Here is a 23,398-nt window from a genome sequence, read left to right as displayed (position 1 = left end):
AGAAATTATTATTGCAGTGTTTATTTTAAAAGTTTAAACCACGAATGATAATAAGAATTATCCATTCTGATGTCATCGGGACATTTTTCTCAAAGTTTCTCCTCGCCCTACGGGCCGCTGTACCCTCTCCCAAAACTAAAAAGAAACTATTATTTGATCCTGTAGATTAGAATTGTTGACACTTTGTGATTCATAACGTAGTGTCTTCGTCATATTTTGTTTATTTCTGTACCGTATTATATTTGTAGTCCGAAGGAATAATACTTTTCCTTGATTTACAGTTCAATGGTTGAGTTTTTTTTCGTTGCTTCTTTTCAATAAAAATATTGAATAATGATAGGATTACGTGAATTTAAGTTAGCGCTTCATAATTTTTTCATATTGTGCATTTGGTGAGAAACAAAATTTTCTTATCAATTCCAAATCTTTTATCTGAGATATTATTTCCATTATAGTGAAAAAAGTGTTTCTGTGACATTTTTGTTCACTACTGTTAAATGAAAAATTCTGCTATAAAAATGTTGAAAAGAAATATAAATTAATAACGCTTTTCCGTGTTTACTCTTCTATTAGTTTAAAAGGCTTATTGTTGCTTTTCATCCTTATAAATATTCATTTTGTTTAAAGTTGAAATAAATTTAAGAATTAAAAAAATGATTTGAAATCAAAACTTTTAAAATAAATCGTAATTTGTTTTACAAAACATATTTTTTGCTTCCATTGACACACAATATCCATATAGAATTGACATGCCCCAAATTTAAAAAGGAAAAAATGTAATTTTTTACGAAGTTTTTTGTTTCTTTTTTTAAAATTTAAAATAAGGATATTGAAATAAGGTGAATTTAATGCCTTACGTAAGCTTATCTCATACGTCTTATCTCTTGTCCGTAAAAATAAGCAAATCACAAAACCTGTACATCCAGTGAGGTGCTTACGTTATTTTTAAGCGGTTCCGCCGGGGGGGAAAATAGGATTTTATTCTAACACACGAATTCAATTTACACAAAAATTAGCAAGAATGGTGTCGGGACAGATTTTCATGAGGGATCTTAAGGATATGTATTTAGTAACATCAAACAAAATGCTATAGACTGCTTACAAAAATATTTCAAAAGTGCCATTCAAATGCAGGAAATATTTTTTTATTGAGAGATTTAATAATAATCCCGATAATAATCCTGTAGAAAATTTCAGAGGAAAATATATGTAGGACAAATGGTAGAAGTAATAAATCAACAATTTTGGGGCAATTTTATATTGTGTTACAGAAATATTAAGAACTTACGTCAATCGCAAAATTTTACGATGAAAATTTCACATAGCTTTTACCATAATGTCTGCTACTTTTTTTACTCCCCTAAGAAAATGAAAACAGTAGCCCACACGATAAGCAATCCAAAACTAATTCCAATTAGATGGTAAAAAAAAAATCGGAAATCGTTTAATTCTAGATACAATTCTCTTCATGTTTTGTTCTTTTGTTCACGTCATGTGATGTTCTTAAGAGAATGTACAAATTTCAAAACTTGTTCAAACATAAGTTTAGTTTACATGAAGTAATTCAGCAGTTCAAAATGTTCGAAATCATTGCTTCATGACATTAATCTCGGAACTTGTTCCCAGCGAAATGCTAAATTCCCATAGTGATAATGCTAATCTGTCTCAAAAGTTTAGAGCAAGAGTAGAGAAATGCAAATTAAAATAAGGTAAATATACTTTAGTATATATTTTAAAATCTTGATGTTAAGATGGGTTACATGGTTAATTAATGGATTCATTTATTTATCAGGATCTACATAAATTATAATTTTAATTTGCATAAGTATAAAAACTAAATGAACTTAAACACGTCAAAGAAACTTTAAGAGAAAGTTATGATTGATTATACAAATACAAAAATACAAAAAAGCCTTATTAATAACATAATTTTTTATTAATGTCATAATAACTATATTTTCCATAAAAATCAATAAGGTAACGTATAATCCTGTCCAAATAAATCTATTTATGATGACCATGGTGATGACCATGATGATGGCCATGATGATGCCCGTGATGATGGCCATGATGATGTCCATGATGATGGCCATGATGGTGTCCATGATGATGACCATGATGATTATCATGATGATGGCCATGATGATGACCATGATGATGCCCGTGATGGTGCCCATGGTGATGACCGTGATGGTGTCCATGATGGTGTCCGTGGTGATGCCCATGGTGGTGACCGTGGTGGTGACCGTGGTGATGACCATGGTGATGATGATGACCATGGTGGTGACCGTGGTGATGTCCATGATGATGCCCATGGTGGTGTCCGTGATGGTGATGATGACCATGATGATGCCCGTGATGATGGTGATGACCATGATGATGCCCATGATGATGTCCATGGTGATGTCCATGATGGTGATGATGCCCGTGATTATGATGATGTCCGTGGTGGTGACCGTGATGGTGATGATGCCCGTGATGATGTCCATGTTGGTGGTGATGTCCGTGGTGGTGTCCATGATGATGATGATGTCCGTGTTCGTGACCGTGATGATGATGGTGGTGATGATTATTTTTCATATGTATATGTATATGTTTTTTCCCACTAAATCAAGAAAATGTTTTTATAAAATATAAATTTTTTTAAAGCTTCTTAACTAAAGGTTTTTAAATGCTTATTTAACACATTGTAGAGGGATTAACTTATTTTGCCAATTAGTAAAGTGAAAATTTATTCAAAAAACAATTATTTTAAAATATAAAATTTGCTGTAGATTACACTTACCCTCCAACATGCACTGGATAATATACAGGATAGTAATGACAGCATGCATGTATAGCTTCAAAAGCCATCATAAACAAAACCACTAGCTTTAAGTCCAAGCAAAAGGCTAATTCTTTCATTTTGAGGCACAATGCTATTAAAGAACATAATGATAAAGTTTATTAATAACATTGTTAAAGTATATAAATATTTTCAAATTTTTATAAATCAAATATAGCACACAAAAACATTCTTTATCAAATGTAATGCGAAAAAATAATCTTGCACCCATACATGTCAAAAGGACGAAAAATGAAAAAAAAAATCGAAATGATATGTACCTTAAAACTGCTTAAGAAAATCAAAATTTATAAGACACTCTGGATTATTACAAACAAAAAAATAAAACTGACTTTCTTTATACTTTTTATATTCGCAATTGTTAGTAAACATTTTCATTCGGTGATAACTTGCTTGCTCAGAAGTTTCTTCAGTTCAGAAAATTTCTTACACGTATAAAACATATGTGCAACGAAAAAAATTTCCTTATGCAACAAAAAAATTTCTTTTCTGTTCCCACAATTTATGCTTTAAAAGCAAATAGAAATTTATTTGATTAAAAACTACATATGCTTCAAAAATATGCCAATTGGAAATAACAGTCGACATGTTTCGAGCTCTCCTTTCTCCTCGTCTCAGTCACCCTTGGCAACTCTTGAAAATGGGTGCCCGTTTTTAAGTGCTCAAAATATTTCGACTGTTAGTTCCATTTTCTGTATTTTTGAAGCAAATGAAATTTTTGATCAAGTAATAAAGGCCATAATTTTTTGGTTTAGAATGTTTGAGTAATAATTTGTGGAAGCTCTAAAAGCAATCAAACGATATTTTTTTGCAATTTAATAAAGTGTATTCCTTATTTACTACTTTTTTTTCAATCTTTGTGCGGCCATTTTTTTCCTATAAATGTTAGGTTAAAATATTTTTGGAAGTGAGATAGATTTTAAAAGAAATTCATTTAGCCTTATACCTAAAATTAATTTGATTTTTAAGACAATTTTCCTGGTAGAAAGGTGGGTGGGGATTTCAAATTCTTACCTACCATAAGAAGCCACGAATTTTCTTATAAGCAAACGAGTTTGCAAATTCTGTGTTTATAATTGCAAATAAACTAATTGAGGAATAGTTAAAAAAACGAACACGTAACACACAAAAGAAATAACTCTCCAGTGTTGGCCTGTCTTCTCGACCCCATTCAAACAATCCTTGTGACCCACAATTATGTTGAGTCCCCCTTTTCCCGTATTTTATTTAGTTACCAGCAATTGGTCGAACAAATCAAAGGTGGTAAAATAGCTTCCCACCAACTTTTAAAAATTAATGAAGCTGGTGCAAAGTGTACTTTTTAAGTCATTATAAAGGGTTAAAAAGGAATTTTGTTGTCGTTTCTTCTACTTGCATTAGTTGTTCGACTTAAAGAATGAAATTTTTAAATTGTTCTGACCGAATGTAATTGAATGTATTGACCAATTTATTAAGAAGTTGAAAACAGAAAAATAGTAAGATTAAAAATATTCCGAATACATAGTCACTGAAATACCGTTTTTGCTATTCATGAAGTCATTCTTTGAATTAATCAAAAAGGAATTACTGTAATTTTATCATAGAATTTCTTCAAGAAATCCTTTATGAAATAATACGAATCCATTTTTGAATTTTATTGAATTGGATGTAAATAAGAATTTTATTTTTTAAGTTTTGCTTCATTACACTGCGAAAAAACGTATGGTCAAAACTACTAGAATATATTAAAATTTACCGTATTTCTGGCTCTATGGGAGCATAAAAAACGCTCAGTAATTTTTACATAAGCGTTTTGGTAATGATTTTGCTAAAATTGACAATAAAATATAGTTTTAAAATATGTAATAAAATTTGGTAAATGTGGCTAAATTTGATAATTTTATCATGATACCTTAGGACATGGCATAAAAACCATTTACTCGGTTAAAATTACTTTTAAGTTTTGTATTTTTTGCTAAATTTCCAGACTTCCAGAGAAAATAAACTATGATTTCAAGAACCATAGTTTCCGATAAACCGTTACCATATGGAACGAAAAATTACCAAAACAATAATCGTATTTTGATTTTATTACCAGAATTATGGTCTTTTTACTTGAAATGTCATCGCCTAACAGAGGATAATTTTGGTCCGAATTTTTTTCCGAGAGTAAAATTTATTCATTTTTATATAAAGAACTTATCTATCAAATCACCTTAGAGGGCCAATTTAATTTTTAATAAAGTTAGATTTCTATAGACTATTTTAATATATTTTGAAATACGAAAGAAAAAGAAAAAAAATGTTAAATATGAGAGAAATGTTTTTATTTTGTGAGCAAAACTAAATAAAATTGAAAACAAAGTAATAATTTTAATAAAATGCATGAGAAATTAGTAAAAATATGCGTTTTCTTAGTAAAAATTATAAACAAATAACATGGAATAACAATTTACAAATTATAATTTCATTACTATTTTTTAATTATTACTTTTTGAGATATATCCAACCAATTTCGTTCATATCTTAAAATTGAATTACAGAAATATGGTACAATTAGAACAACCATAAATATGAATAGTAAATAAAATAATAAATGTATGTGTAATATTTGTAAATATGTAATAAACGTAAAACAATATGCTATAATAAATATGAATTATAGAAAATAAATATAACGAAAACATTAACTTTAAATGTAAATGTTTACTTTAAAGAAACTATGTAAAACTTTAAAATCTAGTTTTTTAATGAAAATTATTAAATTAATTAATAAAACTTAATAAAAACTAATAGAGAACAACTACAAATTGATTTTCCGAAAAATTTTTTTGATTAACGAGTTTAGTAGTTCTAGAACATGAATTATCTGAGAAGCTTTTCATATTGACGTGTAAAAGCATATAAAAAAGATAACTTATTTCACTTGTACATGTGTACTTAGATTTTTTACTTAATTTTATTCATTTTTTTGAGGTATTTTACATGAATTTCTCATGCATTGTTTAATTTAATTTAATTTATTTGTTCATGTATTTACATGTCATATTTCTTCATATTTTGCTTGATTTCTAAGTGATTTTTTAGGGTTTGTTTGGAAATTTTCAACATTTTCTTGAGTTATTTAATCAATTTTTGTCAATTATAGTAAGTTTCTAAGACTCGCGTTTTGGTAATATATGCAATTGTATGGTACATTGTAATCGTACACTATTATCTTAATTATTTCTAGAGTTAAAATGGTCATATATTAGTTAATATATCTGAAGCGTTTGCACTTCATTTACGGTATTTACAACTTTTTATTATCATTATTTTCCCAATTGAGTTTGATTATTTGTTAAACAACTTTTTTTGTAAAATCCTCTTCAATTATAAAGTTCGGTATTTATATTTCGAAGAGCTCGGAAATATTAGGTTGTTCTATATTGAGTGTCTTTTAAAACAAGAAGTATTTTGAAAATAACAAAACCTTAAATTAGTTTAACATATTTCATTAAAATGCATCCCATCTACCTAGATACACTTTTACAAGAATTTTACAATGCAGTTTTGCGGAAAACTTTCGATTTACGACAAAAAAGCTGTATTTATTAATTTCTTGTATGATAAAGATTTTTCTAAAAATAGAATTTGATTGCTGAAATAAGTAGCAACCTATTAGAGACAAATCTAGAAATTATGGTGGGTTGAGGGAAAACTTTAATCTTCTGCCTGTTTAAAAAAAAAATGAGGTTTTTACTCAGCATGTAAAAAAATATTTTTTTGTAAATCTCCAGTTCTGGCTCTGAAGAATCTCGTCTGCTCATTCTCAAGTTGTTGGCAATAGTGTGTTCATTGATTATCCAATTTATTCTTAGAAAGCATTTGAAATTGAATAAAAAATTTATTAATATTTATATTTATATAGATCAATTTAATTAGAAAATCATAGAAAATTTTACGACAATTTCTATGAATTAAAAACTCATAGATATAATCACTGACAGTGTAAATAATAATAACGGCAATAATAAGAATAGTTGTATGAGGGGAAACTAATTAGAAAATTCTATTTTTATAGATCAACTTAATTAAGAAATCTTAGAAAATTTTACTAAAATTTACTTCAAGCTAAAATCTCATAGATGTAATCCCTGACAGTATGAATAATAATAACGACAATAATAATAATAGTTATATAAGATAAAAAATAGCAATAATTCTTTACAATTTGGATTAGATGGTTCAATTTTAATAAGAATCTGTAATATCGAGAAATGGTTGCATTATTTAGTCTCTCTCGCATTGCATCATATGGAATAGAAATTGCTGGAAATGATTTATTCTGATAATTTTTTTCTTAAAAGTTTAATAAAAATTTGCCATTTTCATATAATTGGGTTTTTAATATAAGATTAAGCAGTGTTTGGAAATATCTTAGGAATTAGTGTTTAGGAATATCTTAGGTATAGACGAAAGACATTCTTTGATCTTTAGACTTTTAAAAAGTTTGATATACACTGCTGGCCACCGTAAATGCAACACCCTGAGGGAAGCATGCAAATAACATGAAATTTACAACATGCATTAGCGGAGGTGAGATATGGAAATGATTAAAATTTCAGCTCAGACGCACATTACGCACGCCTGTGGCTCCACTTCAAAGCGCTATTTGTTTGGAGGTTTCGACGATTTCAAATTCAGAAATTGTTCAATCAAGTTCAAAAAACGATCAATTATGCCTCGTAGAAAACAGTGATCATCTTTTGATCAAGAATCCGAGTTCGACAGAGGAAGGATAGTGGCTGACCGAGATTGTGGATTATCTTTCAGGGAAATCAGTAGTCGTGTTGGACGAAACCAAACAAGTATAATGCGGATATGTGATCGTTGGATGCAGGAGGGTAAGACGGACCAACGTGTTCGATTGCATCAAGTACGATGGTCGCATTCGAGTCTGGAGACACCGTGGAGAGAGGATGCTGAACAGCTGCGTTATGCACCACCACACTGGTCCTGCACCGGGTATTATGTTAGGGGGCCGTATTGGATATCACTCTAGCACTCTTCTAGTACGCATTGCCGGTACTTTAAACAGCTATCGCTACGTTTCCAAGGTGCTGGAGCCAGTTGTCCTTCCTTACCTTCAGAGCTTGCCTACAGCCATATTTCAACACGATAATGCGCGACCACACATAGCACGCATTGTCCAAGGGTTCTTCGTCAATCGACAGATTGAATTGCTTCCCTGGCCGGTTCGCTCTCCGGATAGTTCGCCGATAGAAAACATGTGATCCATGATTTGTTCAACGATTGACCCAGATTACATCCCCAGCTGCCACACCAGATCAACTTTGGCAACGTGTGGAAGCTGCTTGGTTTGTTGTACTCCCAGAACACATCCAAAGTCTCTTTGAATCAATGCCGAGGCGTGTGGCAGCTGTGATCTCCAACAATGGCACTCTGGCTACTTATTTTGGCAGGAACCACACTTCACAGAAGTCTATAAATTTAATCATTTGATACTTGGTCAACATGTTGTGATATCTCTCGTCTTTCTTGGTGTTGCAGTTTGGGTGGCCAGCAGTGTATATAGTTAATGAAAAGAATGTATTTAATATTTAGATTTTAAAAACATTTGAAATTGTTTTGGATTTGTAATACGTAGATAAAGAAAGAATTTGCAGTTCAGATTATCAAAATATTTGAAATTGTTGTGGGATAAAGAAGGTTGTTTTAAACCCCTAAAACATTCAGAATTAAATTTTGTAGTTATTATTTTGACTCAATCTAAAGTGCGTCCGTAAAGTTTTATTGAAATTTTTAAATAAATTGCTTTTATAAGTTGACTTGCGGAAACCTTTTGGATTTAAGTGGTAAATCTAGCTGACAACAATACAGTCTATACGTCATTTTTAAAAAAAGACTCAAGCTGAAAGGAACAAATAATTCATTAAAAGATACAGAAAATAAAAATAAAAATTATAATTCTTACGCTATTTTTGAAATTAAAAAAATAAACGGGAACAAATTGATTCAAAATGTAATTATGATCAAAAGTAGACTTTCATTCTTTTATGATATTATTATAGTGCTCTTTAATCTAAAAACTTCAGTAGAATATCATAAACAATTAAACGCAAAAATTTCAAATTCTGCATCAATACGCAAAATCTCAACAAATTTAGAATCCTGCGGTCGATAAGTGTTCAATACCATGAGTATAAAAGATATAGTGAAAATTTCAATTAGATATAAGTCTAAAATAAGGATGTGGCTTTGCGAATAAGTGGTGCGGTCATACGAGGGGTTCTGAGCTACAACGCACTTTCACCCTAGCGGTGCTCTCTTATCATATAAAAGGAGTTTCTTTCCGACTAAGCAAGCAAGGTCAATAGCTGGCGAGCTTCGCTTGTCCAAATGTCATTAGAAACAACAACATTCGTAACATTTGTGTTCAGTTCCTTCAAAATAAATACAATAGAACTACTTTCGTCTTTAATTAAAATTTTTTTTATTGTTTTATTGATTTTCTCTAGATAAGTATTTAATTTTTGCAAAATCTTCATTATTTTCATTTGAAACTTTACTTTTGGAATTTATTTTTAAAAGCGTATATGAATTGTGAATCTTAAAAATATAAATATTTCGAANTCCAATATCAAGCTATTAAATCTAGATATAAAAAAGAGACGATGGAACTGGATTGGCCACATATTAAGAAAACATTCTAAAGAGAACGAGAGAATCGCATTGGTCACCAGATAGAAAGAGAAGGAGAGGTAGGCCGAGAAGAACATGGCGAAGTATGGTCACCAATGAGAGAAACTAATTTAATTGGTGGAGTTGAAATGTTGCCAGAGAGATCCCACTAGACAGTAGAAAATGGAAAGCAGAAACTGCGACTTCATGCGCCTTTCTGGCGTAAAGACCTTCAAAGCCAGGCAAAGTGAACTGCAATATTTTAAAAAAATTTCACGAATCTATTCTTGAATATTTTTAAATTTTTTTATTTATTTACGCGTTATTCATTGGCAGAAATAAATGTGCCATCAGACATAATGAACTGTTTCCTGCGAATAAAAGCAAATGAGACAATGAAAATATTAAAAAAAAATTGGATAAATATGACAACCAAAGCTGACGTCCTTATGGGGCTCCGTTAATCATAAAAGCAAAACCTTTTCTACCGTGAGAGCACGACAAAAGTCTAAAATTGCTCTCTCTGTACCCCAAAGGTTTTGCCAAAATCCAGGAAAAGAATATAATACATAATATACAATATAAAATACATAAAGCAAATACAGAAGAATAGAATTAAATTTAACCTAAAAAGCAAATAATCAATTAAACAAAATTAACTAAAAACCTAGACCAAGAACAAAACCCTTATGACGTTAATAGAATAAAATTTTAAAAAGACACTTAAAAAAAACTTTTTAAAAATCCAAATAAATTTTTAAAAAAATTTTCAAAACAGAAAAAGCGCAAAAATGCATCTAAAACCAGATTTGAAAATTACATATTAAGAAAAGAATTCAAAATTTTAAAGCAATTAAAAATTAAAGCAATTAAAAACGAGTCTAAAAATTCCGTGTTTATAATTACAAATAAACTCAATGAGAAATAGTTAAAAGAAAACAACTCTCCAGTGTTGGCCTGTCTTCTCGACCCCATTCAAACAATCCTTGTTACCCACAATTATGCTAAGTACCCCTTTTCCCGTATTTTATTTAGTTGTCAGCAATTGACCGAGCAAATCAAAGGTGGTAAAATAGCTTCCCAACAACTCTTAAAAATTAATGAAGTTAAAAAAAAAGAATTGTGTTGTCGTTTCTTCTACTTGCATTAGTTGTTTGACTTAAAGTATAAAATTTTTAAATTGTTTTGGACGAATGTAATTAAATGTATTGACCAATATTGGAAACAGAAAAATAAGATTAAAAATATTCCGAATACATAGACCCTGAAATACCGTTTTTGCTATTTATAAAGTCTTTCTTTGAATTGATCAAAAAGGGATTACTATGATTTTATCATAGAAATTTTTCAAGAATTCCTTTATAAAATAATACAAATCCAATTTTGAATTTTAGTGAATTGGATGTAAATAAGAATTTTATTTTTTAAGCTTTGTTTTATTACACTGAGAAAAATCGTATGGTCAAAACTACCAGGATATATTAAAATTTACCGTATTTCTGGCTATATGGAATCATCAAAAAACTCAGTAATTTTTACTGAAGCATTTTGACAGTAATTAATTTTATTACAATTTTTTTAATTATATTTATAGGTATTTATATATCATATGGTATTTAATTTTAGAAAAATCATTTACCAAATGATTTTGCTAAAATTAGCAATAAAATATGGTTTTAAAATATGTAATAAAATTTGGTAAATGTGGCTAAATTTGATAATTTTATCATGATGCCTTAGGGCATGGCATAAAAACAATTTACTCGGTTAAATTTACTTTTTAAGTTTTGTATTTCTTATTAAATGTCTGTAGAAATAAGCCATGATTTCAGAAACCATAATTTCCGATAAACCGTTACCATATGAAACGTAAAATTACCAAAACCGTAATCATATTTTCATTTTATTACCAGAATTATGGTTTTTTTACTTGAAATGTCATTGACATGCAGTACCGATAATTTTGGTTTGTATTTTTTTCAGCGAGTAAAATTTAATTATTTTTAAATAAAGAACTTATCTTTATTAAATCCCCTTAAAACGCCAATTTAATTTTAATGAAGTTAGATTTCTATAAACTAGTTTACTATATTTTGAAATACGAAAGAAAGAAAGAAAAATGCTAAATATAAAAAAATGTTTTTATTTTGTGAGCAAAACTAAATAAAAGTAATAATTTTAATAAAATGCATGAGAAAATCGTAAAAATATGCGTTTCCTTAGTAAAAATTATAAACAAGTAATATAAAATAGCAATTTAAAAATTATAACTTCATTAAAATTTTAAATTATTACTTTTTGAGATATCTCCAAGCAATTTCTTTCATATCTTAAAATTGAATCATAGAAATATACCACAGTAAAAATAACAATAAATATGAATAATAAATATAAATAATAAATGTATATAGAATGCATGTAAATATGTAAGCGTTAAACAATATGCAATAATAAATATGAATTATAGAAAATAAATATAAAGAAAACATTAACTTTAAATGGAAATATTTACTTCAAAGAAACTATGTAAACATTTAAAATCTAGTTATTTAATAAAAATTATTAAATTAATTAATTAAAATTAATAAAAACTAATAGAGAACAACTACAAATTGATTTTCCGTAAAAAACATTTTGGATAAACAATTTTAGTAATTCTTGAACATGAATTATCTGACAAGCTTTTTATGTTAACGTGTAAAAGCATTTAAAAAAGATTATTTTACTTGTACATGTGTACTCAGATTTTTTTGCTTAATTTTATTCCTTTTTCAAGTGTTTTTATGAGTAATTTGATATTTTTCGGGGTATTTTACATGAGTTTTTCATGCATTGATTAATTTCATTTCAATTATTTGTTTATGTATTTACATGTCATATTTTTTCATATTTTGCTTGATTTCTACGTGAGTTTTTATAGTTTGTTCGTAAATTTTCAAATTTTTTTTATGAAGATTTTTAATCAATTTTTGTCAATTATAGTAAGTTTCTAGAATTCGTGTTTTGGTAATATATGCATTGGTATGGTACATTGTAATTGTACACTTTTATTTTAATTAATTCTAGAGTTAAAATGTATTAGAGTTAAAATGGTATAATTTATCTGAAACGTTTGCACTTCACTTACGATATTTACAACTTTTTATTATTATTATTTTCCCAATTGAGTTTGATTATTTATCAAACAACTTTTTTTGTAGAATCTTCTTCAATTAGAAAGTTTGGTGATTATATTTCGAAGAGCTTGGAAATATTGGGTTGTTCTATATTGAGTGCCCTTTAAAACAAGAAGTATTTTGAAAATAACAAAACCTTAAATTAAATTAATGTATTACATTAAAATGCATATCATCTAAAAAGATACATTTTTCTCGATTACAAAAATTTTATGATGCAGTTTCGGGGAAAACTTTCGATTTACGGTTAATATCTACAAAAAATCTGTATTTATTAATTTCTTATATGATAAAAATTTTTCTAAAAAAAGAATTTTATTGTTGAAATAAGTAGTAATCTATTGGGGACAGGTCTAGAAATTATGGTGGGATGACGGAAAACTTTAAACTTAAATTTTTTAACTGTCGGTTTTAAAAAAATGAGGTTTTTATTCAGCATATAAAAAATATTTTTTTTGCAAATTGACAGTTCTGGCTCTGAAAAATCTCATCTGCGCATTCTCAAGTTGTTGGCAGTAGTGTGTTCATTGATTATTCAATCTATTCCTAGAAAGCACTTGAAATTGAATTAAAAATTAATTAATAATTATATTTATATAGATCAATTTAATTAGAAAATCATAAAACATTTTACGACAATTTCTTTGAATTAAAAACTCATAGATGTAATCACTGACAGTATAAATAATAATAACGACAATATTAATAATAGTTATATAAGATAAAAAATAGCATTAATTCTTTACAATTTCGATTAGATGGTTCAATTTTAATAAGAATTCGTAATATCGAGGGATGGTTGCATTATTTAGTCTCTCTCGCATTGCATCATATGGAAGAGGAATGGCTGGAAATGATTTATTCGGATAAAAAATTCCAAAAATTTAAATAAAAATTCGCCATATTCATATAATTGGGATTTTAATATAAGATTAAGATGTGTTTAGAAATATCACAGGAAATGTATAGTTATAGGCGAAAAACATTCTTTGATCTTTAGACTTTTAAAATGTTTGATAAATATAGTTATTGAAAAGAAGGTATTTGATATTTAGATTTTAAAAAGATTTCAAATTGTTTTGGATTTATAATACGTAGATAAAGAAAAGTTTTGGAGTTCAGATTATCAAAATATTTGAAATTGTAGCGGGATAAAGAAGGTTATTTTAAACCGCTAAAACATTCAGAATTAAATTTCTTAGTTATTATTTTGTCTCAATCTAAAGTGCGTCCGTAAAGTTTTATTGAAATTTTTAAATAAATTGTTTTTATCAGTTGACTTGCAGAAACCTTTTGGATTTAAGTGGTAAATCTAGCTGACAACAATACAGTCTATGCGTCATTTTTAAAAAGTGACTCAAGCTGAAAGGAACAAATAATTCATTAAAAGATACAAAAAATAAAAAATTATAATTCTTTCGCTGTTTTTTAAATTAAGAAAATAAACGCGAATAAATTTATTCAAAATGTAATTATGATCAAAAGCAGACTTTAACTGTATATGATATTATAATAGCGTCCTTTAATCGAAAAATTTCAGTAGAATATCATAAACAATTAAACGCAAAAATTTCACATTCTGCATCAATACGCAAAATCTCAACAAATTTAGAGTCCTGCGGCCGATAAGTGTTCAATATCATGAGTATAAAAGATATGGTGAAAATTTCAATTAGATCTAAGTCTAAAATAAGGATGTGGCTTTGCGAATAAGTGGTGCTGCCATACGAGGGGTTCTGAGCTACAACGCACTTTCACCCTAGCGGTGCTCTCTTATCAAACAAAAGGAGTTTCTTCCCGATTTAATACGCAAGGTCAATGGCTGGTGAACTTGGCTTGTCCAAATGTCATTAGAAACAACATTTGTAATATTTGTGTACAGCTCCTTCAAAATAGATACGATAGAACTACTTCCGTCTTTAATTAAAAAATTTTTTTTATTGTTTTATTGATTTTTTCGAGATAAGTATTTAATTTTTTCAAAATCTTTATTGTTGTCTTTAAAATTTTACTTTTTGAATTTATTTTTTGAAGCATTCATGAATTGTGAACCTTAAAAATATAAATTTATCCACTCATAATTATTAGGTCTAATAATAAAGAAAAGCATTTTCGTGACAGTCAATCCCTGGCCAAGAGAATCATGGTGATTGAAATTTCCAATTTTGAGATTAACGGTGCGTTAGTAAATATTTTTTATGCTGGCAATATGGTCAGCGTACCAGCTAACTTTTCCTGCTTGGCAAGCTGGTACGCGTTGAACTGATACAAGTTAGGTTTCAAGCCACCAATGGGAATAGAACCCTGGTCAAACACAAAGACATATCGATGCCTTAAGGCCTGTGTTATTGTGGCTCGATATGTATGTTGTAATAAAACAATAACAAAGCAATGTTATTAAAGAGACTAATATCTGTTATAAACCTATTTCAGACTGAGTATTATAGTTGAGAATAATCATTTTCTATTTTTTGTCCGCGCATTTTGCTTTAATTCTAAATGTTTCGAAATTAAACTAATAATTCCTTTTTAATACTATTACATTCTTTAAATGCATATAACGCAAACAATGTAGGGTGATATGATAAAGTAATTAAAAAATATATACCTGTTACCAATTTTATAAATATATCCCTTAATAATCCAGCTTTGGTATCACAACATTTCACAATTTATATCACCACTTCAAACAAATGCAGCATTCGATTTCTCATTTATCTATAATTGTTTTTCTAAGATCTCAGTTCTTAAATACACGACATTTCTAGATCAATTAAATTGGCTATCGATGGTTAGTCGCTCTTAACTTCTTCACGAGTAATTTACCCAAATTCTCATTTTTCTTTTTTTCTTCTTTATTATTATTTTCTTTTGTAATGAGACACAATTTTTAATGAACAAGAAATGTTCTCTTCCGGTAGGTGTCGTTCAAAAAATCTTTCCAATACTCTTTGGTCCATAAAGAAATAGGAAATGGATACCGATGATGGTTGGTACCACGATTTTGAAGTTACAGTTAGACTTTCATGGTCAGAACAGCGTCAGTAACAGTCGCGATGATACGCTTGACTTATGGTTTGTCTCCTTAGTTAATTAGAATGTTCTAAGTGTGTTATTCTTCTAAACATTTCTTACTTTACTCAGATTTTATTCATATCAATAAGGAAAGTGAAATTTGTTGTTATAACACATATTTATAGTTCAAATTTATTATTTTAGTTGCTCATTGATCTAAGAATAGATATTATAATTGGGCAATTTAAAAAATTAAAACGATTGTTTTCTACATTCATTCTCGCTCGCGAAATCAATTGTCCATCCTAAAAAAATGCTTAAATATTTAAATATGATTGAAAGAAATAATATTTTATTCATGAATTGCATAATATTTATATTTAAAATAAGGGTTAGATATTTATATTTGTTGAATTCAGTAAGATTACTGACATATGCTGTTTGCACATTACCATAATTGGAGATAAGTACTGTATGATCGTTACATATTTTATTTAATATGTTTAAACTAAATTAGATAAATGGATACCTGCAAGTGACGTCATCGTAGGTAAATCCTGGCATTTGTCGATTCAGTAGCAAATCAGGTTCGACACACACCCGTGACGTCACTTGCAGGTATCGAATAAAATCTGATTTAAATTACATGGCTTGGCATAATTACTTCACTTCTTCTCAAGTTTTTAATAACTTTTTCAAACTCTACTTCATGTGATGCTTTTGCTAATCCTAAATTGTTGAAATGAATTTATCCCTTTTGAAATTATAGTTTGGTGATTTTCCCTACTTTTTACATTTATTTTGTTGCCTATTTATGAGGAGTAATTCATCTATTTATACTCTTAATAGTTTCATTGTTATCAAATTTTAATATTTGATTTTACGTCTGAAAATGTGATTTCTGAAAAGCTATCCGGCCAATTTCGGGCAAATTTTGTATTGTGCTATTTAAAAGAAATTTTTTTAAATTATGAAAGAAATTTATATCTAATAATTCTAAATTTTTTGAATATTATTAAATTAAAATAATAAAAAGTAATAAATAATTTTTAAAAAATATTTTGTGAGTAGAGTTGTCTTTGGATAGACGAATTTTATAATTGTGTGCAAAAATTGTTAAATTCTCTTATAAGTTCTCAAAGGATGACGAGTTGTTCAAAAAATAAAATTAACATTAAGGGGTTCAAACATTCGACATTCTCCCAATCAAAGTATCTAGATCATATTTTCCAGTTTATGGCTACCCCCTTCATTTTTATGCTCTAAACTCCTAACCCATCGGGAAGTATGTACGTTTATTCAAAGAAAGTACGTTTTTGTTGTCTGATTTAGTAATCAATCGGCATATCTAAGGTAAGGACCACGAGCCTTTAAGATTCAGTCCTAGTACGTAAAAATCAGCTCATTAGTTCAAAAGTTATTCAGGGAGTCGTCTTTTTTCCGCACTGTACAATCTCGGTTAGGTACGAATAACTTTATTGAAATTTCTGATTAGTTTCAATAATAATGCATCTGCTTTTAAAAGTATTTTAATATATTTATGCTACATGAATTTTGCCGTATAATATTTATATTGTTTCAAAATACTGATTTTTCCTTTTTTTGCTATAAAGTTTCTGGTCAAAGCCGTAAGCTAGTAGCCATAATTCGCTACGAATAAATACGAGGTTATGTACTGGTTTTGTTGCATGCTGTTTAATTCGGAAAGTCTAGAGATGTGTTGAAAAGGAGGTCAAGTTTTTTTATGGGTTGTAGTGCCGAGCAGTAAGTACAAGTAATAAGTAAAAGCACAAGCAAGTACGTGCAATCTTATCCTGGTATGAAAAATGGTACTTCATTCATTTTGATGTTTATCATAAAATTGCCACAACAATTTTAAAAATTATTTTCTGCCATATGTGACGTAAAGTTTTGTTTTTAATATTTTTTAAAGTTTTTTCTTAAATTTTTAATTTAACAGGTGTGAAAGATGCTTTAAAAAATTTTTTCTCAGTTATTTTTAAAAATTTTTAACTTAACTATACATAATAACAGCCACAGTTTTAAAACAAATTTATGCGTTTTATGCTCTGTAATATAGAGAATAAAACGTAAAAATTTCTCGCCTACAAGTTTAAATAATATGCCAAGAGTTTTAGTAAAGATTATTACCTTTTTTTCAGGATAAAATATGTATTTTAATGCAATTAAAACTGATTAAAGTATAATGGTTAAAGATTAGATTGATAAAATGGAACTCGTATTTCTGGGAGGAGCTATTCTGCTGTGCAATTGAAAAAACAATGTATGAGCTTCACGATTCCGAGAAAAGTGACTTGATAACTGTTCTCATTCTATTGCTAACGCTATGAACGCTATTTGTTTTATCAGTTTTTTGAAAATAGAATTTCAAAAAACTGATAAAACAAAATTTATTTATTTATTTACTTATTTGCAATTTATATTTAGCTTACCATATGAAGATGCCAAATATATAGAAATCTTAATTTTGAATTCTTTGTCGCTTACGTGGATTTTTTAATTGCACGTCAGTATTAATCTTACTCCTTGTTTATTCATTTTTAATAACAAATTTCAAAATGTTAAATATTTTTCAAAATTGTAGAACAATTAATAAATGGTCGAATGAGTTTTAAGTGATCATAACAGTAGTAAAACGCATTTGTTTTCTTTTTATTTATTTATTTTCTGTTTACAAAGGTTTTTTCTTTAATTCTACTTAAAATTCATCTAAAAGAAATAGTTGTAAATTATGCTAATATCGATAAAGATTAACTTGTTTCGTACTCGTGTTCTGCTAAGGTGATTTTGTGTGAAGAAGAAGGAAGTGTTAAAGTGTTGGAAATGTATCATTTTCGATACGCTTCAGAACTCAGTTGTAAAATCCCCATAAAAAAATTTATTTCAAACAAACACTTTCAATGTCTTGTATAAGGTAGCACGGATTGAAGAATAAAAACATTTAATTTGACGAACACGTGCGTCGAAACATGACCCAGAACTAAGAAGTTGCTATGCTCCAAATTTGTTTTGGAGTTCGAACACAGTGAGTCTAAATAAATAATGGTCCAAAACTTATGTTTCTATTTATGCTAAATTTTTAAAACTCCATATTTTTATTCATTAATAGTACATTATTAGATATTTCTCAGAAAAAAGGTTAAATAACAATTTGTTTAATTGTTAGTTTACCTTATTTATCCAAAACAGCTTAAAAAAACATTTAAAAAACGGTATTCATATACGTAACTGTAAGAACAAAACGCTTATTGACCATTTCCACGTAATATGGATAAATAACCAAAATTTCATTCTCGCCAACTAGGCCTAAATTTTAAAGCCACTTGGTTTCTTGCAGCTGAATATATTCTTTATCCGAGAGTGCTAATCTATCAGTTTTATGACAGATTAACCGGAAGTTTGAAGCCCAGCGTGCACGCTACAATAGTTCTTACATTCATTTAACGTATGAAGAGTTTCTAGTGTACAACATTCTTCAATTAGTGACCTTACCTTTAACTACTGAAATAGGAAACTCGCATTCAGGCAGAGTGGTAGCACCACAGAACTGCTTAATATAAAATTTTGTAATCCCAATCTCCCACAATAGATGGCATCACCGAGTGAACTAATTAAGCCACAATCAACTGTTTATTTAACAAAACACAACTCAGACGCAACCTTACACCTATGTTCATTGCCTAATGAAAAGCTTAACTTAACCTAACTCCGAGGTTCAGTTAAATATCAATTTTACGGTTTAAAACCATGCTAACTGTAAATGTTTACAAAACCATATAACTTTACATTCACGGTTTTTTAAATCATTCGAATATTAAACATTTTCAAAACCGTAAAGGTAAAAAAATTTTCGTTAGCGTAAATTTTATGTTTCTTATGTTAATGCTATGTTTTTACTTGGCTGAAATATTTATTTTTAACTCTTAATTATTTTGCACTCGCATCTAAATGAGGTGTTCCAAGTTTGAATTCCAGCGATAGCTGCTTGATACGAATTGAGCATCAGGCTTACACTAGCCACAGAGCTGACGCAAAATATCCTCAGTAGTAGACAAATCAAGGGTTAGAGACCCTTTCGTCAGACTAATCGTAACAGGTTTTCATAATTTTTCCTCTCAATGTAACGCAAATGCGGGTTAGCTCCATCAAAATGTCCTGCACGAAAATAAATTTCTCCCAATTCTTGTATCAGGAGTTCCCTTGTCTTCTGGATTGGATTCAAAATAGCAAGGCTACATAGTTGAACATTGTTAGTCGTAAACTCAAAATTGGGGTTAAACGGTTCGGTTGTTAAACGTTTATAAAATTAAAAAAAATATTAAAATGAAGACTATATCCTGATTCAGTGTCATTTAGTATAATAGCATTGCTCGAGGTCAACGCCTGATAGCAAAAAAGCAGTCAAATTAACAATTTCTTTCGGTGGTCCATAAAAATCTATTTCTGCTGTATCTATAGTAGATATTTTGATATCAATATTAGTATATTAAGTGCTTAGTAAAAAATTAATATAATACCAGTTGTACCAATTTCCTTTAGCTTAATAGATAATTTTATTTTATTAGTCCTTGTTGAGCTTCCATTATCTAAGTTTATAGAGACGTGTTTTAGAAGTGCAAGCATCAGTATAAAAAACGTGTGGTTTCATATACCTTTTGAAATGGAAATACGGTGACATCCTCTACGTCATGAAATTATTAACGTTGATTTTACTTGTGGCAACCTAACATAAGAAACCAAGGGTAATTCATTAAAAACGAGCAAAAAAGTTATTTTTGTTTAATTTGCTCTTCAAGCCAGCAATTCACTCTCCATATTTAAACTGTATGCTTAAGACTGTAGTTTTCACAGAATTACGAAGGATTGCTTTATTTTATTGCATAATTTTTTTTTTCGTGTTTAAAAAACTATTTTCTGGAAATTCTTTAAAAGAACGATTTTTTTCAAGAAGCACAGGAAATCTCCCCAGAAGACAAGGTATCTCCTAGATTGAGCATGGGGACAAAGGGCAAGGAGATTCTAACTCGTGATCCGTCTACCACTGGGAATATTTATTACATCAGCTCTGTGGTAGGTGTGAGTTGGTAGCAGAATTCAATTTGAACCCAGGTTGCGTCATTGGGAGGCGAGTATTTTATCCCCAGAGCTTTTTCTCATACATACTTTTGCAATAATCGACAATAATCGGAAACAAAAATTTTCTTAACATCAGAACGTAAAGATGCTGCTGGTGCGGTCATGCACCCTAGGAAAGAAATTCTTCATCGAAGAAAAGCGATACAAAATTGAATTTTTACAGTTCTTTATAGTTGTATAAAAAAAAACATTTCATAGTTTGATCGAAAAAAGTTCCCAAATGATGCTCACCCCCCCCCCGCTAAAGTTGCTTAACTCTTTAAAATTTATTTTAAAAACAACTCTTTCTTCCAAGAAAAGAAAAACGATTTCAAAAAAATGATTATAATGTTATAACTAGAACACTCTTTTACTTTCTCCAACGTGCTAAACATCGTGATTTAATCTTCCTCCTAAAACTAGGAAAAACTATTCTAAAATGCATGATCACTCAACCATGTAACAATCAAAGATTCAATTCACTGCGACTGGAATCGGTGTTCCATTCAGGATGGCATAAAACTTCCATTCTTGATTGAAACCTTAAGTTCCTTCTTAGAATTTTTGTCAGCAGGCGTAATAGTTTGTTGATATTTACAAATCTTTTGAGAAATAAATTATTACTTTATGTAATTTAAATCGATTAGCACAAATCTTTCTGTTACTTTTGAAGATGGCAATTTTCGGATGCTTAGTTTCAAAATATAATTTTTCATTACAATCAACAAAGTATAACTAGTAAGTTTGCAAGTTAACTGTCATTTGATGTAATCTTAATTAACGTTGCTAGTTTTACAAAGGATATTTTTACAGTCTTTAAGTTTTAAAACTCTTTTTTTTTTCCAGGCTTTTAACATTTATCAACTTAATTTGAGCATAAAAAATAAACTAATGTCTATATTTAGCTGTTTTATTTGTTCATGCAGAAACTTACTTTCATCAATACTTAGTTATTTTGTTTGTTCATGCAGAAGCTTGTGAACATTAAGTTAATAAAATGTAAAAATTTAACGGAAATAAATGGGAAAAATCAAAGCTGAGTAGAAATATGATAACAATTTGATGTTACCGTTTGCATAGACTATTTAGATAGACTTTCCAAAATTTAAAACTTGCATAAAGTGTTATATATTCATGAGTGCCACTTTTTAATATTTAATATTTATCCTAAATTTAAAACTTGCATAAAGTGTTATATATTCATGAGTGCCACTTTTTAATATTTGCAGTAAAAAATTTTAGAATACGAATTTAATTCATTTAAGTTTTCCTTTCCTTACAGTGCAGCAGAAAATTTTATTTTATAGATATTTTACTCCATCTTATAAGATTTAAAAACTATTGTAAAGAATAATAATCGCTTCGAAATGCCAGATTTTTTCCCATTTATTTTAGATAACATGAAAAATAAAGATTTATTTATAACCACCATTAGAACCTTTTATTTTTGTTTTTAAAAAGTTTCATAAAATTGTTTTAAGAGCAATGATGTTGAAAATGTTGTGTTGTTGTATAAAAATTAGAGACACAACTAATTTCATAGAGAGTTATGAGTAAACAAAATCCCCTGTTAAGGGATGATAAAAATATAAAATGTTTCTTAATTGAAACAATTAATGAAGAAATATTTTTTATATTATTGCTACTTTTTATTGAATATTATTAATAATAGAAAAATGATTGACAATAATTGAATATAATTAATAGAAATATTATTAACATTTTTTAATTGAAACAAAAAAAATCTACCTCTAAGATATTTAATATTGTACCTATTTGTTATACTAACTATGTTCATAAAGGAATAATTTAAAATAGATAATATGTGACTTAAGAAACATATAGAATTTATACTTTGTTCGAAACATACTTCCGCAACATGAATAAAACTTCATGGGTTATGTGACGTTTGCTGTATCTTAACATAAAATAATATGTTACCATGCAATATAGGATGTACTTGTATTGTATACAACTAAATGTTTTGAAAAAAACATTTTGAACAAAAAATAAGCATTATTTTTAATTTTACTTTATTAAGCTACTAAACTATAACTAGAGAAAGACTGGATACAACGAAAAAATGCACTAATTTTTTTCGTGTACGCAATTTTCATGAATGGGAATTTATTGAAAACACATCAGTAATTGAAACATGTAGTTATATAATTCATGTTTGAATTTGAACTTCCTGTGACAAATTTAAATGATTTCGTATGTTTTATTATACCCCATCTTATCTTGATAGTTAATTTAAAATTTATAAACAACTACAATTAAATCTCTTTTACTACACTCAAAAACAATGCCATCAAATATACAACTTTATTAAATATCACATCATTCAAATTTTTCATTAAACAAATACGCAATTCATTTATAAAACCTTTGTTCTACAGTCTACATTTTTATAGCAAATACTGTCTGTAAATATATAATAAAATTTTGTCTGCAAATCAACAAGCACTTCTTATGCTCCTATTCCCTAAAGCATTCTATATATGTCTAATCTAAGCACATCTTTCCTATTTCTAAATCAGGATATTGTTATTTAAAATGCATG

At 28.5% G+C, this 23,398-nt stretch overlaps 2 protein-coding genes across 2 annotated transcripts in view; one reads left to right on the top strand and one right to left on the bottom strand.

Annotated features, from left to right (window-relative positions):
* The window catches only part of LOC107456278 (cytosolic carboxypeptidase 1), a 169,935-nt gene that overhangs the window by 64,218 nt on the left and 82,319 nt on the right, over nt 1–23,398 (top strand). The gene's annotated exons all lie outside the window — the stretch shown is intronic.
* LOC122268847 (zinc transporter ZIP10-like) lies at nt 1,959–15,419 on the bottom strand. The gene is made up of 3 exons (XM_071179162.1): nt 15,293–15,419; nt 2,786–2,918; nt 1,959–2,605 (listed from the first exon to the last, which is right to left on the bottom strand). Exons 2-3 carry the CDS (start codon nt 2,902–2,904, stop codon nt 2,005–2,007), a joined length of 720 nt encoding a protein of 239 aa, XP_071035263.1. The 5' UTR covers nt 2,905–2,918; nt 15,293–15,419; the 3' UTR covers nt 1,959–2,004.

This window comes from Parasteatoda tepidariorum, chromosome 3, assembly GCF_043381705.1.
Source record: "Parasteatoda tepidariorum isolate YZ-2023 chromosome 3, CAS_Ptep_4.0, whole genome shotgun sequence".
NCBI classification, from domain to species: domain Eukaryota; kingdom Metazoa; phylum Arthropoda; class Arachnida; order Araneae; family Theridiidae; genus Parasteatoda; species Parasteatoda tepidariorum.
This window is presented reverse-complemented; position numbering and strand designations above follow the sequence as displayed.

Bases quoted from the DNA above. Each gene is read 5' to 3' on its own strand.
- LOC122268847 (XM_071179162.1), bottom strand. From the start codon at position 2,904: ATGAAAGAATTAGCCTTTTGCTTGGACTTAAAGCTAGTGGTTTTGTTT. The intron at 2,606-2,785 runs GTAAGTGTAATC...TTCTTGATTTAG, and splicing joins TATCCAGTGCATGTTGGAGG to TGGGAAAAAACATATACATA.